The following is a 26,914-nucleotide window of genomic DNA, read 5'->3' as shown; positions in this document are numbered from 1 at the left end:
CCTGACACGTTGATATCGTTGTCGGGATCGCTGGTAAGTCGCTATGTGTGACTCCAGCTTAAGACCTCACAGCTCACAGTGTATGTTAGACCAAATGAGAATCATGAGGTCAAAGGAACTGGCCAAGGAGCTCAGAGACAGAATTGTGGCAAGGCACACATCTGGCCAAGGTTACAAAAGAATTTCTGAAGTACTCAAGGTTCCTAAGAGCACAGTGGCCTCCATAATCCTTAAAGGGAAGAAGTTTGGGACCACCAGAAGTCTTACTAGACCTGGCTGTTCAGCCAAGCTGAGCAATCATGTGAGAAGAGCCTTGGTGAGAGAGGTAAAGAAGAACCCCAAGATAACTGTGGCTGAGCTCCACAGATGCAGTAAGGAGATAGGAGAAAGTTCCACAAAGTCAACTATCACTGCAGCCCTCCACCAGTCGGGCCTTTATGGCAGAGTGGCCCAACGGAAGCCTCTCCTCAGTGCAAGACATATGAAAGCCCACATAGAGTTTGCTAAAAGGACTCCCAGACTATGAGAAATAAGATTCTTTGGTCTGATGAGACAAAGATAGAACTTTTTGGTGATAATTCTCAGCGGAATGTGTGGAGAAAACCAGGCAATGCTCATCACCTGCACAATATAATCCCAACAGTGAAACATGGTGGTGGCAGCATCATGCTATGGGCGTATTTTTCAGCTGCAGGGACAGGACGACTGGTTGCAATTGAAGGAAACATGAATGCGGCCAAGTACAGAGATATCCTGTATGAAAACCTCTTCCAGAGTGCTCTGGACCTCAGACTTGGCTGAAGGTTCACCTTCCAACAAGACAATGACCCTAAGCACACACCTAAAATAACAAAGGAGTGGCTTCAGAACAACTCTGTGTCTTGACTGGCCCAGCCAGAGCCCTGACCTAAACCCAATTGAGCATATCTGGAGAGACCTGAAAATGGCTGTCCACCAACGTTCACCATCCAATCTGAAGGAACTGGAGAGGATCTGCAAGGAAGAATGGCAGAGGATCCCCAAATCCAGGTGTGAAAAACTTGTTGCATCATTCCCAAGAAGACTCTTGGCTGTACTAGCTAAAAAGGGTGCTTCTACTCAATACTGAGCAAAGGGTCTGAATACTTATGACCATGTGATATTTCAGTTTTTCTTTTTTAATAAATTTGCAAAAATTTCTGTTTTATTTCTGTCATGATGGGGTGCAGAGTGTACATTAATGAGAAAATATATATTATCTAATATATAAAGCTCAAGTGTGTGTATGTATGTGTGTGTATGTCCGGGATTGGCATCCGCACCGTCGCAGCTACAGCGGCAAAATTTGGCACAGTCACACGTCTGGAACCCGACAGCGTTCTAGGCTATGTTGTGAGGCGAAATTTTAACCCCGAGCGTTCCAATTCACCAAACAATTTTGCCCCTATCTACATAATGGGGAAAAAGTGTGTGTGTATCAAGCCCTGCCCCTCATTATGATGTCATAATGGTTGCCATGGTGACGCTGATGTCATCATAGGTTGCAAGCCCCACCGCTCATTATGATGTCATAATGGTTGACTATGGGATGGAGCATGTGTGATGGGTATATGGGCACTGGACTATGGGATGGAGGATATGTATGACGGGTATATGGGCACGGGACTATGGGATGGAGGATGTGTGATGGGTATATGGGCACTGGACTATTCGATGGAGGATATGTATGACGGGTATATGGGCACGGGACTATGGGATGGAGGATATGTATGATGGGTATATGGGCATGGGACTATGAGATGAAGGATGTGTGATGGGTATATGGGCACTCGACTATGGGATGGCGGATATGTATGATGGGTATATGGGCATGGGAATATGGGATGGAGGATGTGTATGATGGGTATATGGGCATGGGACTATGGAATGGAGGATATGTATGATGGGTATATGGGCATGGCAATATGGGATGGAGGATATGTATGATGGGTATATGGGCACGGGCCTATGGGATCGTGGATATGTATGATGGGTATATGGGCACGGGACAATGGGATCGTGGATGTGTGATGGGTATATGGGCACGGGACTATGGGATGGAGGATAATTATAATTTGCTATAACTAACCAGTTAGTTACTATGCCCGGGCAGCGCCAGGCTCTTCAGCTAGTAGATATATATATATATTTATATTTATTTATTTTTTTATAGGCTCAGTGGTTAGCACTGCAGCCTTGGTGCGCTGGGGTCCTGGGTTCAAATCAACATCTGCAAGGAGTTTGTATGTTCTCCCCGTTTTTGCGTGGGTTTCCTTCCACATTCCAAAAACATACTGATAGGGAATTTAGATTGTGAGCCCCAAATTTAGATTGTGTTCAAAGTGCTGCCCATAGTGTTGGATTGTCAATGCAACCCTCTTATCCCACTCTTGACACACTGATAGCGACACCGCAGAAGAAATGCTAGCACCAATCCACTTTCCAGGAAACTGTTCATGTAGGAATGCTCGGACCTGACACCCATAATTGATGGTATGGTGTAGTATATAGGGTACAAAGATAGTGGGGCCGTTCTTCATCAATGGAAATCTCAATGCCACTGGATATCTGAAATTGCTACATGATGATGTGTTGCCCTCTTTATGCACTGAAGATGGCACGTTCCCTGAGTTTTTCCAGCAAGATGGTGCACCACCACATTATGGGTGTCAGGTCCAAGCATTCCTACAAGGACTCTGACCCCCTTAGGCTTGCATTTCTCCTGCAGTGTTGCGATCTGTGTGTCAAGAGTGGGAGAAGAGGGTTGCACTGACAATCCAACACAATGGGCAGCACTTTGAACACATTTTATAAGTAGTCATAAACTTGTAAATAACTCATGAAAGAATAAAGTTACATTAAAACCAAGAACGCCATTGTTTTTCTTGTGAAATTTTCAATAAGTTTGATGTATCACATGACCCTCTTCCCATTGGAAAAAAATAAAGTTGGATCCAAAATGGCCGACTTCAAAATGGCCACCATGGTCACCACTCATCTTGAAAAGTTTCCCCCCTCCCATATACTAATGTGCCACAAACAGGAAGTTGATATCACCAACCATTCACATTATATTTAGGTGTATCCATATAGATGGCCCACCCTGTATATGTGCATGTGGGTCAGGTATGGGCACAATTATACAATCAAGCTAATTATAAGTTGATTTAATCACTATGTATAGAACTCACTAATGAGCATTAGGGTATATCGTTATTACACTACACGGACAATGGTATTAGGACACCCTCAGTAGTGCAAGATTACGCTCCTAGGCCTCAGTAAATGGCCACTAGCAGAGCCCCAAAATACTGTATCACGCCTCTTTTATAGTATTGATCTTCTTATATGGGTCAAATAGACCTTTTGGAGCTTTCTAAGCTCCAGGGCCTGGATGGAGTTGTGCCCCTTTCACCCTCTATAATTATACCCCTGGACATCCCATGACAGCACTCAGTCTGCTGGTAAGGTTTTCTACAAGATTTTTGCCGCTTCATCCAGATTTGTGAGGTCAGACACTGATCGAGGAGAAAGCGCCGGGGTCACAATCTCCATTCTATTTCATCACAAAGGTGTTGGATGGGGTTGAGGTCCGGGCTCTATGTGGTCGGTCATGTTCTTTTGCAAAAAACTCCGCCAACCATGTTTGTATGGATCTTGTGCACTGGGCACAGTCATGAGGTACAGAAAAGGGTATTCCCCAAACTGTTCCTTCAAAGTTGGAAGTTACAATTGTCCTCAATGTCTTGTGCTGAAGAAATAGGATTTCCCTTCACTGAAACTAAGGGGCCAAGGCCGAGCCATGAAAAACAAACCCCTCCAAAATGTACAGCTGGCACAATGCAGTCAGGGAGTTAACGTTCTCCTGGCATTTACCAAACACAGATTCCTCTGTCAGATGCCGGATAGAGAAATGTGATCATCACTGCACAGAAAATGTCTTCTCCTGAGTCCAGTGGTGGCGGCTTTACACCACTCCATCCGACGCTCGGCATTGTGCTGGTAATGTAAGGCTGCATGCAGCTGCTTTGCCATGAAGTTCCCGGCAGGGGCGCAGTGTTTGTGCTGATGTTAGTAACAGAGGAGGTCTGGGACTCTGCAGTTATGGAGTCAGCAAAAGCGGTGGCGACTTTTCTGCCCTTACCACCCGGCCCCCTACTCTGTAACATTACAGGGCCCTCACTTTGTGGCTGAGTTTCCTTCCACTTCTCAATAATATATCACTCACAGTTGAAATGGGAATATTTAGGAGGGATGTCGAGGGGCTGGATGTTATACACTGGGGGTAATGGGAATTAATGAAAAAATGAATTAAATGATTAAGACGCGTGTCACAATACTTTTGTCAATAAAGTTTATATTCTAAATATGAAGTAGGTATACGTACGTATTGTACTGGATTCCAAAATCCCATAGGACCAAGATATCTACGTAAAAGATTCATACAGAGGAGCAGTTATTCTCATTCCAAAAAGTTATAAAGCCCCAATGAAAAAAATTGATTTTGCAGAAACAGCACCACTTCTGTCTATGTTAAAATAAAAGGTAACTGGACAACCTACAAGTATTGAGATACATTTTAACATGCATTCTAGTTACAAGAGGAGTAACATTTGTGCATACGCGCCCTAGTTTCCTAAAATCCTGATGGGCTGTCTTTTATTTTCTAAAAATTATTTTTTTCTATAAAACAAGCAAAAGTTCTCACGATCAAAAGTTGAAAATATTGGAAAATTTTTGATCGTCAAGCGGATTAGGTGATTATCAGCCAGATCTTCATAGTAACACGCCGAGGTTATCTTGTGCGGTCAGTTTCCTATACAGTAAGATGACCCCCTGTCTCCGGTCCCTGATTACATATAACCAGAGCACTAGTACCCTCTAGTGGATACTGTAGAGTATGATCTTTTTTATATGTTTACAGACTTCTTTATATTTTTTCCTTTTTTTTTTTTCAGTTTATGCAAAACTTTTATAATGAAACTTATCTTGACCGTTATGGCTCCCGGCTGAATAAAGATCTAGAGACTATACTGTGGTCTCTCACAGTCTCTTTATATCCACTGGGCGGATTCTTCGGTTCGTTGTTGGTGGGTCCTATGGTCAACAAAATCGGCAGGTGAGCGTGTAAATACTGCGGAAGACATTTATGGATGATATAGAATTTATTCAGAGAATTTTTAATTATTTCTTGATGCCATTGTTGGTTCATCCAAGTATTAGAGATCGAAGAGGAGCAGGTATATATTGTAAGACTTGCTGCACATACATGGGTAAATAGCATGCAGCTGATGCCTTGAGTTCAGATCCCATAATACAGAATTAGGCAAAGTGCTGGGGACATTGGCCCGAGGGTCGCACCACACCGTTGTCCTCACCCCTTGCCAGACATCATGAATTCACCAATATCTGCATTCGCACTATGCAGACTAGAGGAACTAGGCCGGCACTGCAGCATACTGTCGCAACGTTATTCTTCGTCACTCACGTGCACCTGGATCGGTTGCGCCGTCATTAGATGATGCTCATGTGGTAAAAGATACAGTCCACATATTAAATAATTCCAGTAAGAAAATCCATGGCACTCATGGCATACTAGAACGCCTTGTAGGGGCTTCGTGAAACGGCCACAGACTGTTGGACCACATTCCTGTACCACATATGGAATAAATCACTTTCCTTTGCATTGCGGTGAGTGTCATGGATTTTCTGCCTGGAATTATTCACATCGGCAGGATGCTGATAACTGTGAATGTAATGGTAGCCGTCGACTCCCTGCTCCACCATTCAGCTTGTGTGTCTGACATTTGGGGCAGGATGTGCAATGACCTCACTAGATCGTGCCTCATACTGTGTATGGGCTGCTGTGGAGGCATTGTACCGTGTGTGGGGAAATCTTACTATGTTGCGGGTTATGGTGACATTATTATTTATGCGGTGGACTGATGGCCTCATACTGTGTGTAGGTAGTTGTAGAGGCATCATCCTGTATATGGGGGAATCATACTATGTTGCTGGTTATGGCGGCATTATTATGTGCGGGGTGGACTGTGAGGGCCTCATATTGTGTGTAGGCAGCTGTAGAGTCATCATACTGTGTGTGCAGATTGTGGGGGCATCATACTGTGTAGGTGGACTGCGGGAATGTTATAAAGTGTGAGAGGGGACTGTGGAGGCATCAATCTGTGTGTGGGGGGTTAGGAGGGCCATCGTTCTGTATGTGGGGTACTGTTAGTGTCACCATACTGTGTAGGGATTGTGGGAACATTACACTGTGCATGGGGCTGTGCAAGCCATCATACACTGAGGGGGCCATCATACTGTGTGGGGGGCTGTGGGGACCATCATATTGTGTGTGAGGGACAATGGGGGCAATCATACTGAGTGGGTCTGTCAAACTGTGTAGGGAACTGTTGATTAAGGTACGATGGCTGAATAACAGGTGCATAAGGTAAATAAACTTTATAAAAAGCTATAAATTATACGGTTTTGATTATCTGCTCCAGGTAATAATACATGCTCTAATAAGCTCTATCGTAATATGTATTAGCAGGACCTGCTATGTAAGTCAGTCTGTTCAATGTATATGAACCTTTCTTCCATCTTCTTCAGAAAAGGCACTTTGCTTGTGAACAACATCTTTTCCATTGTCCCGGCTATACTAATGGGAACCAGTGTTCTGTCCAAGTCTTTTGAAGTCATCATTGCCAGCCGCTTAGTAATCGGCATCTGTGCTGGTAAGACATTGCTGACCTATAAAGATATAAGCCTGAATTTTCCTGCATTATTAAACACATCTCTTGTACCCAATAAGGCTGATGTATTTACTCTGAAATTCCATGTCTGTATCATTCTGATAATATTGCGCTATTCTAACCTTTTTCTTCAGGAACACCGCTAATCTGTCTCTCGGCTTCTTGCTTGCAGTTGGGTGGTGCGCCCCTGATGACTGACAGATAAGACCATCAAAATATTTGCACCGCTGGTCTGAACTGTGCTCTCTTGGGTGCTGCTAGCAGAGGTAGCTCTGTCCATACAGCATCAGAGTAATGCAGGGACACTGATTCTGGCCGGATTCAGCGGTCTGAGCAATTTCAGAGCAGCGTTTGCAAGCTCTATATTAAACAGCTGGTAAGCGAGCTCATTGCCTAGAAAATTGTCCACATCTGCCAGTCTGCAGAGATGGTTGGTAACCTAGGTAATGAGCAGTAAGCTAAAACAAATTAAAATTCCTCCGTTCTTGAGAAAGTAATTTGCGACGTTTCTTGTTTTTACAAGCACTTTGCAATTTTACTCTTTTAGGAAGTTGAGGCAAATCCCTTTAAGGTGGGCATTTTATGAGTCCAGCTCGAGATGATGGAAGTTTGAATATCATAAGATAAAACTTTCAAAAAGGATTATACAGCGATTAAGATGTGGATTGTACAGTAAGTACACCAGCCTCATCAGGTCTAAGAGATCTAATTAACCCCTTAATGACAGCCAATACATCTTTTAACTGACCTCAGATATAAGAGAATATCATCCCCATACAGGTGACAATCCAGCAGCTGTTGGCTGTACACTATAGCTGACAACTTGCTGTATCACAAGCGATCAGTGTTGGCATCGTCCATACAGTTGTGGCCAAAAGTATTGACACCCCTGCAATTCTGTCAGATAATACTCAGTTTCTTCCTGAAAATGATTGCAAACACAAATTCTTTGGTATTATTATCTTCATTTAATTTGTCTTAAATGAAAAAACACGAAAAGAATTGTCCTAAAGCCAAATTGGATATAATTCAAAAGTGACTACATCAAATAAATGGTTAATAGATTGTGGGGGCTTCCGCTTTAATCTAATTGACACACAGAGATCATGATTGTGTGGTCCTGATGTTTGCCATAGCATTTCATAGCCAAATAGCGGCCTAAAGGGGGCTTTACACATAGCGATATCGCTAGCAATATCGCTAAAGCGTCACCGATTTTGTGACGCAGCAGCGATATTGCTAGCGATATCGCTATGTGTGATACTTACCTCCGACCGGCTCCCCTGCTGTCTGTCGCTGATCGCGCGAGATTGGGGACGTCATCATCGCCGAGTCTGAAAGGTAAGTAAGGACCGCTGCTGCGTCACTGCATCGCTGTGAGATCTGCCTGTATGGCAGCTCACTAGCGACCATTTAGTGATGCACCAGCGATCCTGACCGGGTCGTATCGTGGTCGGGATCGCTGGTGCATCGCTAAATGTAAAGGGGGCTTTAGAGTTTCCAGGCTCTAGCAGTCAGTTCAGAAGTTACCGACATTTAGGTGGTAAACAAACACTTTTTCATTCCGGCTATATCACTTTGCATTAATTCCTGAAAATCACCTCAAGGGTTAATAAACTATCTGACAGCAGTTTTCAATGTGTCAGGGGGTGCCATTTTTAAAATGGTATCATGTTTGGGGGTTTCCCAATATATAGCACCACAAAAGTCACTTCAAACCTGGATAGGTCTCTCAATAAAATACATTTTGTAAATTTCCTTGAAAAAATGAAAAATTACTGCTACATTTTAAACCTCCTAAAAGGCTAGCAAAATAAATTAGCGTTTTAAAAATGGTGTTGATGTAAAGCCGACATGTGGGAAATGTTATTTATTAATGGTTTTGTGTGGAATGACTATCTGGATTAAAGGGATAATCATTCAAAGTTTGAAAATTGCTATTTTTGTTACATTTTTGTCAAATTTCTGATATTTTTTATAAATAAACACAAAACATATCAACCTAAATTTACTATTATCATAAATTATAATGTGCCATGAAAAAACATTCTCAAAATCAATGGGATTTGTTGAAGTGTTCCAGAGTTATCACCATATAAACTGACAATGGTCAGAATTTAAAAAATTAGCCCCGTCACTAAGGGGTTAATAATGTATGCAGTTTGTATTGTGTAATCTGTTTGCAGATCCATTTTCCAGAGTATGTCATGATAATGCCTTGCCAACTCCGATATCATCTGTTATCCCCAGGGGAAGCTCTGGTCAGTGTTACATTATTGCTGCCCTAGGGAAGCTATAGTATTTATGGCTACCGCTCATATAAATGGTGAATCCGCCAGATAAGAGGGGTGATAGAGGGTGGTCTTTTCCATCGCTGCCATATCTGATGAGCTTCTTATGTCACAGGTCTTTCCTCCAATGTTGTCCCAATGTACCTCGGTGAGATGTCCCCTAAAAATCTCCGCGGAGCTATCGGTGTGATGCCCCAGCTATTGATCACTATCGGTATCCTTATGGCACAGATATTTGGAATTCGCGTAATTCTTGGAAATTCAGATGGTAAGAAATACCAAAATTGGGAAACATCTACTGCCGTGTTTCCTAATTGTAACACGTGATAATTACATTATCTGCTTATTAGTGCTATAGGAGCAGATCTGCTCTTGTGCATAGGTTGGTTTCTCCAATAATCCTCTGCGATTCTGCGGCAGGTTGGCCCATACTGCTTGCACTGACGGGAATCCCTGCTGCGATGCAGCTGATGCTCCTGCCCTTCTTCCCTGAAAGTCCAAGATACACATTGCTGCAAAAAGGCAAAGAAGATGAAGCCAAGAAGGGTGAGTGTTATATGATGCGTGCAATTGCCGAAAATGATCGCTTTGTGTGGCATGAAGCCTATTCTTTCCAATTCAATTAGAGTCCAAAAAGACAGACACTGGGAGTAGCGGCAGAGACTCCATGCTAGACCTGGAATAAAGCTCAGTTTGTTCTGTTTTTATACTAGAGACAAGGGTTTAAAGCCCCTTTAAGTTATAGAAGCGTAATTAAGCATGTCTAATGAGACAGCCATCTTCTATCGCTTCTCCATCATGCCGCGTCCTTGAGTTCCGCTACCATATACGCAGGGCTGTCGATAGATGAGGCGTGCGACATGCACATATCATGGATCCTTGAAGATGACTGGTGTTTTCCTCCTCCAAGATCTTCAACGATTGAGGGGCTGCGATGACGTAGATAACGAAATAAAGGAAATGTATCAAGAAGACCAATCGGAGAAGGCAGAGGGACGTCTGTCAGTCAGGAACCTGTGCACTTTTCGGCCGCTTCGCTGGCAACTTATCTCTATCATCGTCATGAACATGGGACAGCAGCTGTCAGGGATTAATGCGGTGAGCTGGGTCTACAGTGGTTTTTAGCTTTTATTGTCTTTTATTTGGTCTTACAGCCCATTGCCTACTGGAGAAAAAACTTTTATATAAATTAGATTTATTTTATTTATTTTACTCATTTAAACAGCACCATCGTATTCCACAGCAATTAACATACATCATCACTGTCCCCATTGGGGCTCACAATCTACATTCCCTATCAGTATGTCTTTGAAATGTGGGAGGAAACCAGGGAACCTGGAGGAAACTGGGGAGAACATGCAAACTCCTTGTAAGGCTTTTCCTTGGTGGGATCTAATACATTTGTCCTTTTATTCTACTAATATGCTGATAAAGCTGATCTGTCAGTGGTATTTACAATATGAACTGCATGCGGTAATAAATCGAGATCTTAAACCTGATGAGATTGATGTACTGTCACGAAGGTGTCACGTCCCCCTGGAAGACCTGGAGTTAGACTGTCACATCGGGTAATCACAGGTCTTTAGAGATTGTGTGATTCATGTCCTATTTTAAACAGGTTGCCTTTACTTTGGTGCTGAGAGGGTTAAGGACTAGTGGTGAGTGAGTATGCTCTTGCTCGGGTGTTCTCCGAGTATTTGGGCATGCTCGGAGATTTAGTTTGCGTCACCACAGCTGCATGATTTGCGCTGCTAGACTGCCTGAATACATGTGGGGATTTCCTAACTAACAGGCAATACCCACATGTATTCAGGTTGTCTAGCAGCCAGAAATCATGCAGCTGCGGCGATGCAAACTAAATCTCCGAGCACGCCCAAATACTTGGAGAACACCCGAGCATGCTCGGGAAAACCCGAACAACGAGCATACTCGCTCATCACTATTAAGGACTCTTTCCATGCTGGCTGAGACAATACAACCTGGTTGTTCTCAGCCGCAACTGCTTATCATTTACTCCTTCTATATATAGTGGCTCTGGGCGTTTAGTCTCTGCCGGTGAAAGATTCGTCTTCCTGTGCTGAGTGCTAAAGCTGATTAGTTGGAGTGGGAATTCTTGTAGTAGTGATCTTTTGTTTGCTGTAGTACATGTTTGTTTATCTCCTGGTCCCTATTCCCATTTAATTAATTCCTCCCTGTCCCTATTCTCCTCACGGCGGCGGGTCCGCAAGTCCAGCCTCGGCCTGGGACACCGTGTGAGGTGGGTCCACCTCACCCCCGTCGCGGGCATGCAATAAATCGAGCACGTGGCTTCGGCCAAAGCTAGGCCGTGGGCGGAAGTCCCGCCTCCTTGCCGCTCGTCATTTCCGGCGGCCCGCCCCTCGTGCCTGGGCGGGCGGTGAAGAAATTGGGCCCCCGGCTTCGGACCAGCGCTAGGCTGCAAGCCGGAAGTACCTCCCCTGGAGCTATTCTTCTGCCGACGGCCCGCCCCGCAGCTGTGGCGTGCGCTTCCTTGAAGCTGGAGCAACGCCCGGCACGTCCAGGACATGTGGGGGCACAGGAATGGGGTAAGTGCTGCCCGAGAGGCCACGCTATGGGAAAAACGAGGTGCTCCTTTCTCCCCCCCCCTCCCCAGCGGTCTGCAGTGCGGATGCCTGACAGATTCAGCATGTCCGGAAAAGCAAAGACGCACACGTTTCTATACGCTGCATCCATCTCTTGTCGGGCCGCTTTTCCACGGGCGCAGAGCAAGCGATTATGTAAAGCCTGCGATTCCGAACGCACCCAGGAGCCTCCCCTGCGACCGGGACCAGTGTACCAAGTCCCCCGGAGTGGGCCCTATCACTGTCAGTCCATGGCGTCGCTTACGAGGACAATCGAGTCCCTTCGTGCCCCAGATAGGAGCAGGGACAGTGGCTCACCTGTCTTAGAGGGGTCCTCCACCTCACAAGAGCCTCCGGCCTGCAGGGGCCGCTCTTACTCCAGGAAGACCTGGGGAAACGAACCCACACTGTGTCGCTCAGTCCATCCGGTGCCTTGGCATCCATGAGTTCCGCTTCTCGCTCCCCATCACCAGTGGTCAATAGCGAGCAGACCTCAGATTTCGACTCAGACGAACCCCTTGACCTGGATACTCCGGGGTCTCGTGAAACAGTGAACAGCCTCATCGAAGCCGTCAACATTGGGGATTGAGGATGATTCCACCTCGGCTTCAGGCCATAAGGTGGCATTTAAGTGGGTTAAGCGGCCGCATAGAGTATTTTGCACTCACCCAGAGTTTGAGGACATAGTGCAGCGACACAGGGAACAGCCGGACAGACGCTTCTCGGGTCAGAAGGCGCTTGAAGCGAGGTATCCATTTGCTCCGGACCTCCGTAAAAAATGGACGGAATCCCCAATGGTGGATGCACCTGTGTCACGCTTAGCCTCTAAAGCCCTGTTATCCATACCTAGTGGTTCTTCTATTAAGGATCCCACGGATCGTCTCATAGAGAGCTTGGCTCGCTCAGTATTTGAGGCATCAGGGTCAGCACTCTCTTGGTCAGAATCATTAAACAAAGCCTTGTAGGATAGGGACCTACCTGCAGAGGTATCAGAGATCGCGAGTCAGATCACTATGGCTGGGGCCTACTTAATCAATGCATCTTTGGATGCGGCCAATTGCGCGTCACCTGCTGCCGCTAACGCAATTTCCATTAGGAGAGCTCTATGGTTAAGGACACGGCGGGCCGATTTCACCTCCAAGAAGTCCTTGACGTCTCTACCTTATCAGTGTGGCCACCTATTCGGAGAGAAGTTAGATCAGCTCATCTCTGACTCCACCGGAGGGAAGAGCGGTTTTCTCCCTCAACAAAAGATCAAACCGCCTTTTCACCACCAGTTTCAGGCACGCTTTCAGGCCTTTCGCAACCCCGGGTGGACCACAGCGGCCAATTCCGCCGCTTCAGGTCGCCCCAACCAGGATAGAGAGCGGCAGGTCTCATATAGAGCCAACCCGTTGGGGAGAATGCATACTCACCAGCCCAGGTCGAGGGGATCCAGGTCCCAAAGATCGTCAGCCAAATGACTCGAGGCATTTACCAGGTGACACCAGCAAGGTAGGCTACTCTGGTTTTGCCACGTCTGGCTCAACGTCGCACACATGGGTAAAAGAGTTGGTGTCCTCAGGTTACAAGATAGAATTTGTCAGATACTCCCCAAGACGGTTTTTTCTTTCCCGTCTTCCCAGGGTGGATACCCGGGCAAGGGCTTTGCTAGGAGCCATCGAATCGCTCCAGCGCAATGGAGTCATTATCACCGTGCCGGAGCACGAGAGAGCTCATGGCTTCTATTCCAACCTATTCGCGGTTCCCAAAAAGGACGGGACTGTCAGACAATGTTTTGGAACTGAAGCTCCTGAACAAATTCATCAGGGTCAGACATTTCCGGATGGAGTCTCTCCGTTCAGTCAGATCGACCATGGGACAGAGAGAATACTTGGCCTCTATCGATATCCAGGATGCCTATCTACATTTTCCCATTTTCCCTCCACATCAAAGTTTCTACGCTTCACCATCAACGGTCTACATTTTCAGTTCGCAGCGCTACCCTTTGGGCTAGCCACGGCCCCCAGAGTGTTCACAAAGGTCATGGCAGTCGTCATGGCCTTCCTGCACTCTCGGGGCTTAGTCATCTTGCCTTACTTGAACGACCTCTTAGTCAAGGGCCCTTCAATGCGGGCATGCAAGGAAAATGTCAGCATTACGCTAGATACTCTTGCCCCCTTAGGGTGGTTGGTCAATGCAAAGAAGTCATCCCTTGTGCCAGCGCAGAGAATTTCCTTTTTAGGGATGATCTTCGACACTTGCCGAGGGTTGGTAATTCTCCCTCGAGACAAGGCTCTAGCTCTCCGGCAGGGAGTCCGGACACTTTGCCAACCAGTCCCTCATACCATCCGGTTCGGGATGAGGATTCTAGGAAAAATGGTGGCAGCAATGGAAGCGATACCGTTCGCCCAGTTCCATCTTCGCCCCCTGCAGCACGCCCTCTTGTCAGCCTGGGACAAGAACCCTTTCACGCTCAATCGCCGGTGCCGGTTGTCCTCTCAAGTCAGGCAGTCGCTCGGGTGGTGGATAACCAGTTCCTCTCTGCTTCAGGGGAAACCCTTCCCCCCAGACAATTGGTTGGTGGTGACAACCGACGCCAGCCTCCTCGGCTGGGGAGCGGTTTTTCGCCACCACACGACCCAAGGACGGTGGTCCCCGCAGGAGACATGCCTCCCGATCAACTTGTTGGAAATACGAGCAATCCGGCTGGCTCTGCAACAGTTTCATCACCTTCTAGCAGGCCGCCCCGTCTGGATTCAATCGGACAATGCCACGGCGGTGGCTTACATAAATCATCAAGGGGGCACCCACAGCAGAGCAACCATGCACGAGATAGGGCATGTTCTTCATTGGGCCGAGAGGAACCACTTGGTGATATAGGCAGTCCACATCCCGGGCGTGGAGAACTGGGCGGCAGACTTCCTCAGCCGGCAGGGTCTTACGTCCGGGGAGTGGTCACTACACCCCGAGGTCTTCCAGCAGATTTGCCAATGGTGGGGGACACCGGATGTGGACCTGATGGCTTCCAGGGTGAACGCCAAGGTGCCCACGTATGTCGCTCGGTCCAGGGACCCGCAGGCAGTCGCTGTGGATGCGCTGGTTCTGCCATGGAACCAGTTTCGCCTCCCATATCTAGTTCGCCCGCTACCACTATTTCCGAGAGTCATCAAAAAGGTCAAAACAGAAGGGATTCCGGCGATTCTGCTAGCCCCAGACTGCCCCGTTGAGCGTGGTGCGCAGATCTAGTGCAGCTGCTCTCCGACGTTCCTTGGCGACTGCCAGAGCGCCCGGATCTACTGTCCCAGGGCCTGATCTTCCACCCGAGCTCAGGGGCCCTGTGTTTGACGGCATGGCCGTTGAATCTTGGACTCTAACCCAGGCGGGGTTTGGGCGCGAGGTGGTAGCTACAATGGTTAGCGCCCGGAAGCCTGCCTCAGCATGTATTTACCATCATACCTGGAAGGTTTTCTTTTCTTGGTGTCGATGCCGCGGTTGTTCTCCACTGAGATTCTCTATCCCCAACATCTTGGCCTTTCTCCAGTCTGGCCTAGACTCAGGGTTAGCCCCAAGCTCCCTCAGGAGACAAATATCAGCTTTATCCATCCTGTTCCAGTGCAGAATTGCTACCAATTTGCAGGTGAAGACTTTCATCCATGGAGTCTCCCATTTGGTACCTCCCTATTGGGCGCCCCTGGACGCCTGGGGCCTTAATCTGGTCCTAAGCGTCTTGCAGGAAGCTCCATTCGAAGTGCTACAACATGTCTCATTGTACCTTTCCTGGAAAGTGGTGTTCCTGGTGGCCATAACTTCTATCAGGCGGGTCTCAGAGCAGGCGACCCTATCCTGCCGAGCACCGTTTCTCACTTTCCATAAGGATAAGGTGGTGCTCAGACCAGCCCCTCTCTTTCTGCCGAAGGTCGTTTCCTCATTTCACATTAATCAGGATATTGTCTTGCCCTCTTTTTGTCCAGCACCGGTGCACCATGTGGAAAAGGTTCTTCACACGTTAGACCTGGTAAGAGCCCTCCGGAGGTACGTGTCATGGACGGCACCCTTTCATCAGACAGACACGCTGTTCGTGCTCCCCGAAGGGTGCAGGAAGGGACTTGCTGACTCAAAATCGGCCATAGCCATGTGGATTCGTTTGACTATTCAGGAGTCCTACCGCATCAGAGGCACGCCAATTCCAGCAGGGATCAGAGCACACTCTACTCGGGCAGTGGGCGCCTCTTGAGCACTTCGGCACCAGGCTTCGATGGAACAGGTTTGCAAGGCAGCGACCTGGTCCAGCCTGCACACATTTGCCAAACATAATATCCATACTCAGGCCTCAGCGGATGCGAGCCTGGGAAGAAGGATTCTCCAAGCAGCGGTGATGCACCTTTAGACAAGAGGTGCATGTAGCTTGGCTCAGTGAGTCAACTTCCACCCAGGGATTGCTTTAGGACGTTCCACAGTACCTGTGTCCCCCAATGAGGCGAAGGAGAAACATGGATTTTTGTGATAAACTCACCGTAAAATCCTTTTCTCCGAGATGCTCATTGGGGAACACAGCACCCACCCTATTAGCCAAGTTGGCTCTTGTTTGTTTAATTAATATGCATTTTCGTTTGATATTAGGGTGTTTTTTTCTGGAAATGTGGTTACCTGTATTAAGGCTGATTTTGTTGTTCTCCTACTGCTTTTGCACTAAATTGATATCCGACCTCAATCGGGGCGAGGGTGTATACGGCAGAGGAGGAGCTAACCTCTTTTTTTCACTTAGTGTCAGTCTCCAAGTGGCAGTAGCATACACCCACAGTACCTGTGTCCCACAATGACCGTCTCGGAGAAAAGGATTTTACGGCGAGTTTATCACAAAAATCCATGTTTTAATATCCGGCAGAAAAACTTTGACTAAGAATTATACAAACATTTTAATATAGAATTTGAAAACAAGCACATCAGCCCCCTCAGGTCTACGATATTGATTTAATAATGTATGCAATTTATATAGTGAAATATGGTGACAGATCTGTTTAAGAAACCTTTGCCTGCCTTTTTCCTACTTCTGTGCAGATATCCTCAATATGCAGGACATGTTCCCATGTAATTAATCATTCATCACAGCATGCTGCCCCTCTTCCACCTTTTTTTTCCTTTTTCTTCCTTTTTAAACCTATATTTATTGAAAACACATTAACAAGTATAGCGTACTCCATATTGTAAATTAATAAATGATAGCGGTAGAGAATTATAAGAGAACGTTAGAAGTCATCTTGGAGTTCCATGACTTATAAGAGGTTTATTATCTAATACTACCTGAAGAGCCCGGCACTGCCCGGGCATAGTAACTAACTGTGGTTAGCTATAGCAAATTATAATTATCCTCCATCCCATAGTCCCATGCCCATATACCCATCATACATATCCACTATCCCATAGGCCCATGACCATATGCCCATCATACATATCCTCCATCCCATAGTCGAGTGCCCATATACCCATCACACATCCTCCATCCCATAGTCCCATGCCCATATACCCATCACACATCCTCCATCCCATAGTCCCATGCCCATATACCCATCATACATATTCGCCATCCCATAGTCGAGTGCCCATAAACCCATCACACATCCTTCATCTCATAGTCCCATGCCCATATACCCATCATACATATCCGCCATCCCATAGTCCCGTGCCCATACACCCGTCATACATATCCTCCATCCCATAGTCCAGTGCCCATATGACCATCACACATCCTCCATCCCATAGTCCCATGCCCATATACCTGTCATACATATCCTCCACCCCATAGTCCAGTGCCCATATACCCATCACACATCCTCTATGCCATAGTCAACCATTATGACATCATAATGAGCGGCGGGGCTTGCAACCTATGATGACATCAGCGTCACCATAGCAACCATTATGACATCATAATGTGGGGCGCGGCTTGATACAAACACACTTTTTCCCCATTATGTAGATAGGGGCAAAATTGTTTGGTGAATTGGAATGCGCGGGGTTAAAATTTCGCCTCACAACATAGCCTAGGATGCTCTCGGGGTGCAGACGTCTGACTGTGCCAAATTTTGTGGCTGTAGCTGCGACGGTGCGGATGCCAATCCCGGACATACACACATACAGTTGTGGCCAAAAGTATTGACACCCCTGCCATTCTGTCAGATAATACTCAGTTTCTTCCTGAAATTGATTGCAAACACAAATTCTTTGGTATTATTATCTTCATTTCATTTGCCTTAAATGAAAAAACACAAAAAGAATTGTCCTAAAGCCAAATTGGAAATAATTCCACACCAAATATAAAAAGAGGGTGGACAAAAGTATTGACACTGTTCGAAAAATCATGTGATGCTTCTCTAATTTGTGCAATTAACAGCACCAGTAACTTACCTGTGGCACCTAACAAGTGTTGGCAATAACTAAATCACACTTGCAGCCAGTTGACATGGATTAAAGTTGACTCAACCTCTGTCCTGTGTCCTTGTGTGTACCACATTGAGCATGGAGAAAAGAAAGAAGACCAAAGAACTGTCTGAGGACTTAAGAAACCAAATTGTGAGGAAGCATGAGCAATCTGAAGGCTACAAGTCCATCTCCAAAGACCAGAATGTTCCTGTTTCTACCGTGCGCAGTGTCATCAAGAAGTTTAAAGCCCATGGCACTGTGGCTAACCTCCCTAGATGTGGACGGAAAAGAAAAATTGACAAGAGATTTCAACGCAAGATTGTGCGGATGTTGGATAAAGAACCTCGACTAACAGCCAAACAAGTTCAAGCTGCCCTGCAGTCCGAGGGTACAACAGTGTCAACCCGTACTATCCGTCGGCGTCTGAATGAAAAGGGACTGTATGGTAGGAGACCCAAGAAGACCCCACTTCTTATCCCGAGACATAAAAAGCGAGGCTGGAGTTTGCCAAAACTTACCTGAAAAAGCCTAAAACGTTTTGGAAGAATGTTCTCTGGTCAGATGAGACAAAAGTAGAGCTTTTTGGGCAAAGGCATCAACATAGAGTTTACGGGAGAAAAAAAGAGGCATTCAAAGAAAAAAGCACGGTCCCTACAGTCAAACATGGCGGAGGTTCCCTGATGTTTTGGGGTTGCTTTGCTGCCTCTGGCACTGGACAGCTTGACCGTGTGCATGGCATTATGAAGTCTGAAGACTACCAACAAATTTTGCAGCATAATGTAGGGCCCAGTGTGAGAAAGCTGGGTCTCCCTCAGAGGTCATGGGTCTTCCAGCAGGACAATGACCCAAAACATGCTTCAAAAAGCACTAGAAAATGGTTTGAGAGAAAACACTGGAGACTTCTAAGTTGGCCAGCAATGAGTCCAGACCTGAATCCCATAGAACACCTGTGGAGAGATCTAAAAATGGCAGTTTGGAGAAGGCACCCTTCTAATATCAGGGACCTGGAGCAGTTTGCCAAAGAAGAATGGTCTAAAATTCCACGAGAGCATTGTAAAAAACTCATTGATGGTTACCGGAAGCAGTTGGTCGCAGTTATTTTGGCTAAAGGTTGTGCAACCAAGTATTAGGCTGAGGGTGCCAATACTTTTGTCTGGCCCATTTTTGGAGTTTTGTGTGAAATGATCAATGTTTTGCTTTTTGCTTCATTCTCTTTTGTGTTCTTTCATTTAAGACAAATTAAATGAAGATAATAATACCAAAGAATTTGTGTTTGCAATCATTTTCAGGAAGAAACTGAGTATTATCTGACAGAATTGCAGGGGTACACACACTTGAGCTTTATATATTAGATGTAATAAATGCTAGACATTATATTAACGTGAAATCACACTGACATGCAGTTCACACATAGACCACAGGGAGAGCTAAAGAAATTGCCAATTTATAATAACACAGATGATAGAGTATGCAAGTATCCTATTCAGAGAAGATGAGGACAGTAGTAATCGTAACAGTCAATATTCACTCTTTAAAGAGCTTTGCCACTTGCATATCTAAATTCCCAGGAGGGCATTGCATGGCCTATAAGTCTCCCTGCACCAGCTCGGCTCTGTCCACAAGGAGAAACTTGAGAGACATTTTTTTTTTCTTTTCTTAGCAGGAAACCATTATTTTCAATGGTGTTCGGGTGCTGTTTCTAAAAAGTACAGGTCAGGTACCAGAACCCAAACTTCCACCGGTCCGCCCTTCGCTACTTCTTATCCTAAAACATGCACCAAAACTCGTTAACGGGTCAATATTGACTTTTAGGATTGCTACTTCCGTTAAGTGGCACTACAGTTCAAGTTCTCTTCCTCTTTGAAGAGGATATTTAATTTACCGGAGGAGCACTGTATGGCCTTTAAGTCACCTTACACCCTCCACAAGGAGAAATGTCCCCCCTTAGGCCTTGTTCACACATTCAGTTTGTGGTCAGTATTTCACACCAGTTTCTGTAAGCCAGGAGTGGAACAATCAGAGGAAAAGTATAACAGAAACACGTCACCCCTTCTGTATTTTTCACCCACCCCTGGTTTTGGCTTATAAATACTGAGGTAAAATACTGAACGTGTAAACGTGGCATTAGACAAATGATAGAAGGACTGCTGTTGAAATGCAGATATTTGGGATAGGCAGAATTCTCAACAGTGTAAGTGGATTGTACAGTAATTTGTTTTCCTATCATATGTGTATTGGAGGAACTGCATTATCATTGTGAAAAGTAAAGTGTTCACCTATGGATTGAATTAAAAAGGACACCTACAGAATTACTGCAAACATACAATTATAGGCTTCAGCATTCAGCATAGAAAGGCTTAACCCTGTACGTCAGGGGTGCACGGCCTGCGTCCCAGGAGCAATATGCAGCCTGTGGTGGTATTTTGTGCTGCCCCCAACCATCTGCAAAAATAAAGAAAGCCCTTCCAGGTACTGGTCGGCACCAACATACTTCCCACCTTGGGTCAGGGACTTGCTACCAACGGTAAAAAAACTAGATGATTGTCTAATGAGGCCAGTTTGATCCTCCCAATGTTGTACAGTCTTTTGGCATTATACAGTACAGTGTGCAATCAACCATAATATACAGTATGGCACCAAAGGAAATACGCCAGACAGTGCTTATATAACGCCAAAAAGCAGTGACCAAACAGCATCTCCAGCAGTCATCTTATTATACTGGAGTACCATGTCTGAACAAATTCCTATGCAACTGATGGTGCTAAAATGTCTTGGGTGCCAGTGCACAGTGAACCGAAACAAATTCTGGGCTCCATGGCACTTGGAGTCCTTCTTTGCCCAGGGTCCAATTGCCTTAGTGTTAGAGTTGAGCGAAACGGGTCAAAAAATTTCAAAAGTCGCCGACTTTTGGCAAAGTCGGGTTTCATGAAACGAAACCCGACCCTAGGATGAGGTCGGCCACGAGGTCGGCGACTTACACGCCAAAGTTGCGTTTCAAAAGTTTGTTTTGCGCTCTTTTTCAGCCAATCAGGATCCACGGACACTGTGGGCAACGTGATGACATAGGCAGGGGTCACCACCATCTTTCAGAAGGGCATGCAAGTGATTGGCTTGCTTTGGTGGGCGTCACAGGGCGTATAAAAGGGCGTGCACGCCGACCGCCATCTTACTTCTGCCGATCTTAGCATAGGGAGAGGTTGCTGCTGCTGATTCTGTAGGGAGAGCGTTAGGCAGGGAAGAAGAAAAAAAAACTGCTTCTGCTGCTAGCGATTTTGCCTGTACAACACACCAGTCACTGTGTGTGCAGTGCAAGGGGAGGCTATATTGTGGTGGATCAGCGGTGCTGGTTGTTAGGCTGCCTTCTAAGGCTTCCTGACAGCTGCATTGCTGTTTACCCACTGCTCTGCAAACTGCTTTTTTAAAAGCAATCCCAATTTTTTTTTTGTCCTGCTGAGGTACTGAGCGTGCATTTTTTCACACCATACAGCGGTGTACGCTCCTCACACAGTACCGTGTAACGGCTGTTATCACAGCCACAGTGAAGCTATCTGTGTGTCACTCTGTGAGAATAAGTCGAGGACATGTTCCGTTCTTACAGACCTGCACCTACTAGTTTTGTCTAGCTTTCAAACAGTTAAATATATTTGCTGTTTGATCACATTCAAAACTATAGAGAGACAGCGTGTGTCAGTCCGTATACTTAAAAAACACGGAGCTTGACAATTTTACGTACACCGGACAGCCGTGTACGTGCACGCTCCTCTCAGTACCGTGTAACGGCTGTTATCACGGCCACAGTGAAGCTATCTGTGTGTCACTGTGGAAGGATAAGTGGAGGACTTGTTCCGTTCTTACAGACCTACACTCTAGGGAGATTCCTATTCTGCCCAATTCTACATACACCTTGTAGTTTGTGATACACTAGCCAATTTCTGCCTGTGACATAGCGCTCTGATATTCAGTGGGCCTCACACAATCCAAAAGTGTCCAGTGTCCACTAGTGTGTGCAGAAATTCAAAATCTCCCTTATCCTGTAGTCACTTTTTTCACACCTGTGCCATCCAGCCTGTGACATAGCGCTGTGATATTCAGTGGGCCTCACACAATCCATAAGTGTCCAGTGTCCACAAGTGTGTGCAGAAATTCAAAATCTCTGTGATCCTGTAGTCACTTTTTTCACACCTGTGCCATCGAGCCTGTGACATAGCGCTCTGATATTCAGTGGGCCTCACACAATCCAAAAGTGTCCAGTGTCCACTAGTGTGTGCAGAAATTCAAAATCTCCCTTATCCTGTAGTCACTTTTTTCACACCTGTGCCATCGAGCCTGTGACATAGCGCTCTGATATTCAGTGGGCCTCAAACAATCCATAAGTGTCCAGTGTCCACAAGTGTGTGCAGAAATTCAAAATCTCCCCTGTCCTATAGACACCTTGTACCTTGTTTTACATTACTATATAGTTTGTTGGATTTTGTCTACATTTCTACAAAAAATGAGGAAGGCTGGTGGAAGAGGCCGTGGAATTGGGCGGGGGTTGGCAGCTGGTAATGATGGTGTTGGTGGTGGATCTGATGGTAGTGGCAAGAGCAAAATAGGACCGAATGCAAGAGGTGTTGAGCCTGCGTCATCGTCTGGCTCCATAAGGCTTCGAAGGCTTGTTTTCTAGGAGTTGGCAAACCGCTTTTAAAGCCAGAGCATCAGGAAAAAGTTTTGTCTTACATTGCTGACTCAGCCTCCAGCTCTATCGCCTCCTCTTCTGAAGATGTAAAAAGTAAAAGCACTGAGTCGTCATTAGAGGCTCATGTTCATGAACCACACCTTTCCTTGTGTCCTTCACCCCAACCAAGATTGAAGGATGACACAGGCCATACTACTGATTACTCCATGGAGCTGTTTTCACATACCATGCCTGGATTATCAAGTGAAATGGTGAATTACCCAGGCCAAGATGAATCTGACATGGAGTGCACTGATGCACAGCTGCTGATAGATGATTCTGCTGGTACATTCACTCAGAGCACTACATTGTCCTCGCAGTGTACAGAGCCAGATTCTGCCCCTGATGAGACTCAGGTGCCCCTTCCCGCACACTATACCACCATACACGGTGACACAGAGGAAGGTGCACATGACATTGAAGAGGAGGTGATGGATGACCCAGTTGTTGACCCAGATTGGCATCCATTGAGGAAGAGGGTGCTGCTTCCAATAGCTCAGATGAGGAGCATCCACAGCAGACATCGACATCGCAACAGCTGTTATCTGGCAGGCCCGGAGCACTCCAAAGACAGGTTCCAAAAATCAAAAGAGTTGCTGGACAGCTTGTCCAGAGGGTCAAAAGATCACAGCGTGCTAGGCCGCAAAATGTCTGCCAAAGTAGGAAGAGTGCAGTGTGGCACTTTTTTGAACAAAATCCTCATGATCAGGCCAAGGTTATCTGTAAGAAGTGCGCAAAGACCTTTAGCCGAGGGAAAAATCTGAAAAATTTGAATACCAGTTGCATGCTTAGACATTTAACCACCATGCACTTGCAAGCGTGGACACAACACCAAACCTCAAGTGCCACATGTGCAACTGATCACAAAGAAGGTAGTCAGCAACGCTACATTGTTTCCCCCACTGTAAGCCCACCGGTTAGCACAGCAGCAAATGTTGAGGTGTCGTTGCAAGGCTACAGCAGTCAGGGAATCACACTGTTATATCAACGAAATACTGAATCTAGGCCATCAGAAAGAACACCAACTCCATCACCATCATCAACCCTCTCTCAGTCCGCCCTGTCCACCGCTACTTCCACCATATGCAGCTCTCAAGTCCAGCTCACCCTCCCAGACACTATGAGTAGGTCAAGAAAGTACTCAGTCTCTCATCCGCGTACACTGGGTTTGAACGTCCACATTGCCAAACTAATCTCGTTTGAGATGATGCCTTATCGGTTGGTGGAAAGCGCAGCTTTCCGCGAACTCATGGCCTATGCAGTACCACGCTATGACCTGCCCAGTCGCCACTTCTTCTCTCGCAAAGCCATCCCAGCCCTCCACCATCATGTAAAAGACCGCATTGTCCATGCACTCAAGCAGTCAGTGAGTGGAAAGGTGCACCTCACAACTGATGCATGGTCCAGTCGGCATGGCCAGGGCCGTTACGTGTCCATCACTGCGCACTGGGTTAATGTGGTGGATGCAGGGTCCACAGGGGACAGTGGTGGTGGGACAGTGCTGCCTAGCCCACGGTATAGGAAACAGTTGGCTGTAGGCGTTCGACCCTCCTCCTCCTCCAGAAGCGAAAGCTCGTCCACAGAGCGCAGTCGTACGAGCACTCCATCTGCAGCTGCCACTGTTGCACACGAGGTGTCCCCCTATCGAGCAGCTAGTGGAAAGCGTCAGCAGGCTGTGTTGCAGATGATGTGTTTGGTCGACAGACACACCGCCGAGGTGCTGGCCGAGTACTTGAAGTGACAAACTGAGTCATGGCTGGGCAGTGTACATCTTGAGGCAGGCAAGGTAGTTAGTGATAACGGCCGTAATTTTGTGGCAGCCATAGCCCTTTCAAAACTCAGCCACATACCTTGCTTGGCTCACACCTTGAACTTAGTGGTGCAGTGCTTCCTCAAAAATTATCCGGAGTTAACAGCCCTGCTCCAGAAGGTGCGAAGACTGTGCGCGCACATCCGCTGGTCGCCTGTACACTCCGTTCGTATGCAGAAGCTGCAGCGATTGCTCCACCTTCCCAACCACCGCCTCATTATCGACATTGCAACAAGGTGGAACTCCACCCTGCACATGGTGGAGCAGCTGTGCGAGCAGAGGCAGGCCATAATGCATTTGTGGGAGGATACACGGCCAGGCACTTTGAGAGCAGACATGGAGTTGACAGGTGTGCAGTGGTCGAAGCTGAAAGACCTCTGTAAAGTCCTTCAGTGTTTTGAGGAATGCACACGGCTGGTAAGCGCAGACGACGCCATCCTAAGCATGAGCATCCCACTTATGCGTCTGCTCATGCAAACTTTGACGCACCTTAAGGAGCAGGCGTCTGCAGCCAATGTTGACGAGGAGGGAATCCTTGATGACATTCAGCCATTGTCTGCTCAGGGACCTCTCCTGGACGAGGTGGAGGAAGAAGAGGAGGATGATGATGGGGATGATTACTTAGGGGAGGAGGATGCATCTCGTGGGGCAAGTGAAAATGTTGGCGTGGCAAGGTCTGGTACAGTGTTTGTGCGTGACTGGAGGGATGTGGATTTGCCAGAAAGTGCTCCTCCAACCAGCACTCGCAGTGCATCATTGACACTGGGAACATTGGCCCACATGTCAGATTATGCCTTGCAGATCCTAAAAAGGGACCCCCGCATTGCCAAAATGATGAACGATGAAGACTACTGGTTGGCCAGCATCCTGGATCCACGCTATAAAGGCAAATTACAAAACATCATGCCACAGGAGAACCTTGACCTAATATTGGCTACTAAACAAGCAACTCTGGTTAACCGGTTGGTTGAGGCATTCCCAGCACACAGCAGCGGTGATGGTTCTCACACGAGCCGTACGGGCCAGGGGCAGCTTGGCAGAGGTGTTCATGGTGCACACAGCAGAAGTGGCGTTGGAGACAGGGGTTTCATGACAATCTTGTGGACTGATTTTTCAAGTACCGCTCACACAACTGGTAATACTGCATCGATGGAAAGTGACAGGAGACAGCAGTTGTCAACTATGGTTACAAACAACTTTTCCTCCCATATCGATGTTCTCCCACACAGGTCATTCCCCTTTGACTATTGGGCCGCTAAACTGGACACCTGGCCTGAATTGGCACAATATGCCTTACAGGAGCTCGCTTGCCCAGCTGCAAGTGTGCTATCGGAAAGAGTCTTCAGTGCAGCTGGATCAATCCTGACAGAAAAAAGGACCCGTCTGTCAACCCAAAATGTGGATGATCTAACCTTCATTAAAATGAACCATGCATGGGTTTCCAAGGATTTTGTCCCACCTTCCCCTGATGACACATAGGGTGACAGAAAAATGGCTTGCTTTGGTCCACCTCTTCCTGGGACTTGACCTATTTCGCCTTTTGCATCAGCTGAATGTCCAACATCAACATATGCCACTTTCTAAAACTCCCTAACTGTGCTGCCTCCCCCCCCCCATGGCCGGGGTCACCACCTAGCGCACGACACCGTGCGAGTGCCGTTGCCCTGGACAGGTGGGTAGGCCAACTCTTGGGCGCGGGCACTGGCACAGGGTCCCTCATAGTGCAATCAAGTGTCTCTGACGGTGGTGGTGCACACCCGCCGTCAGACACACCGCCGTACTATGAGGGGCCCAGTGCCAGTACCGACGCCCACGAGTGGGCCCCCCTCGCTTGGGCAGGGCCCCAGCATTTGCAATCTTTACCTCTCCCTGCTCCTCCGCTGTGTAGTCTGGGCCGTCAAATCCATACTGTGCCTGACACCGTCTGAGCCTGCCTCCTGATGTATAGACATATATTTTGAATGTGTACGCTATCCATACATGTTATCCGGGGATACGGTACCCTTTCTCACCTTTGTGCAATCACGTGCAATCCATACTGGGCCTAACACCGTCTGAGCCTGCCTCCTGATGTACAGACATATATTTTGAATGTGTACGCTATCCATACATGTTATCCGGGGATACGGTACCCTTTCTCACCTTTGTGCAATCACGTGTAATCCATACTGGGCGTGAGAACGGCTGGCGAGCTGTTAAGCAAGCTACAGCACCTGTGGTTTGCACACGTAAGTTTTTCATTTTTTCAGGAATGACGGTTAGGCCTAATTCCGGAACTGCGGTTGACCTGCACTTACTGGGAAATCATCGTTCGCGGGTAA

At 46.8% G+C, this 26,914-nt stretch overlaps 1 protein-coding gene across 3 annotated transcripts in view; it reads left to right on the top strand.

The window, feature by feature from the left end:
* LOC141097871 (solute carrier family 2, facilitated glucose transporter member 5-like) overlaps positions 1-26,914 on the top strand; it is a 65,754-nt gene that overhangs the window by 19,821 nt on the left and 19,019 nt on the right. For all 3 annotated transcript variants that reach the window (XM_073585364.1, XM_073585363.1, XM_073585365.1), the window contains 5 exons: positions 4,977-5,137; positions 6,631-6,755; positions 9,180-9,332; positions 9,485-9,610; positions 9,975-10,162. In XM_073585364.1, the coding sequence (XP_073441465.1) occupies positions 4,977-5,137; positions 6,631-6,755; positions 9,180-9,332; positions 9,485-9,610; positions 9,975-10,162 (753 nt within the window). The remainder of the gene's footprint in view (positions 1-4,976; positions 5,138-6,630; positions 6,756-9,179; positions 9,333-9,484; positions 9,611-9,974; positions 10,163-26,914) is intronic.

This window comes from Dendrobates tinctorius, unplaced genomic scaffold (assembly GCF_039654945.1).
Source record: "Dendrobates tinctorius isolate UK_male_01 unplaced genomic scaffold, ASM3965494v1 ptg000086l, whole genome shotgun sequence".
Classification (NCBI taxonomy): Eukaryota; Metazoa; Chordata; class Amphibia; order Anura; family Dendrobatidae; genus Dendrobates; species Dendrobates tinctorius.
Note: the sequence above shows the minus strand (reverse complement) of the source record. Positions and strands in the feature narration are given on the sequence as shown.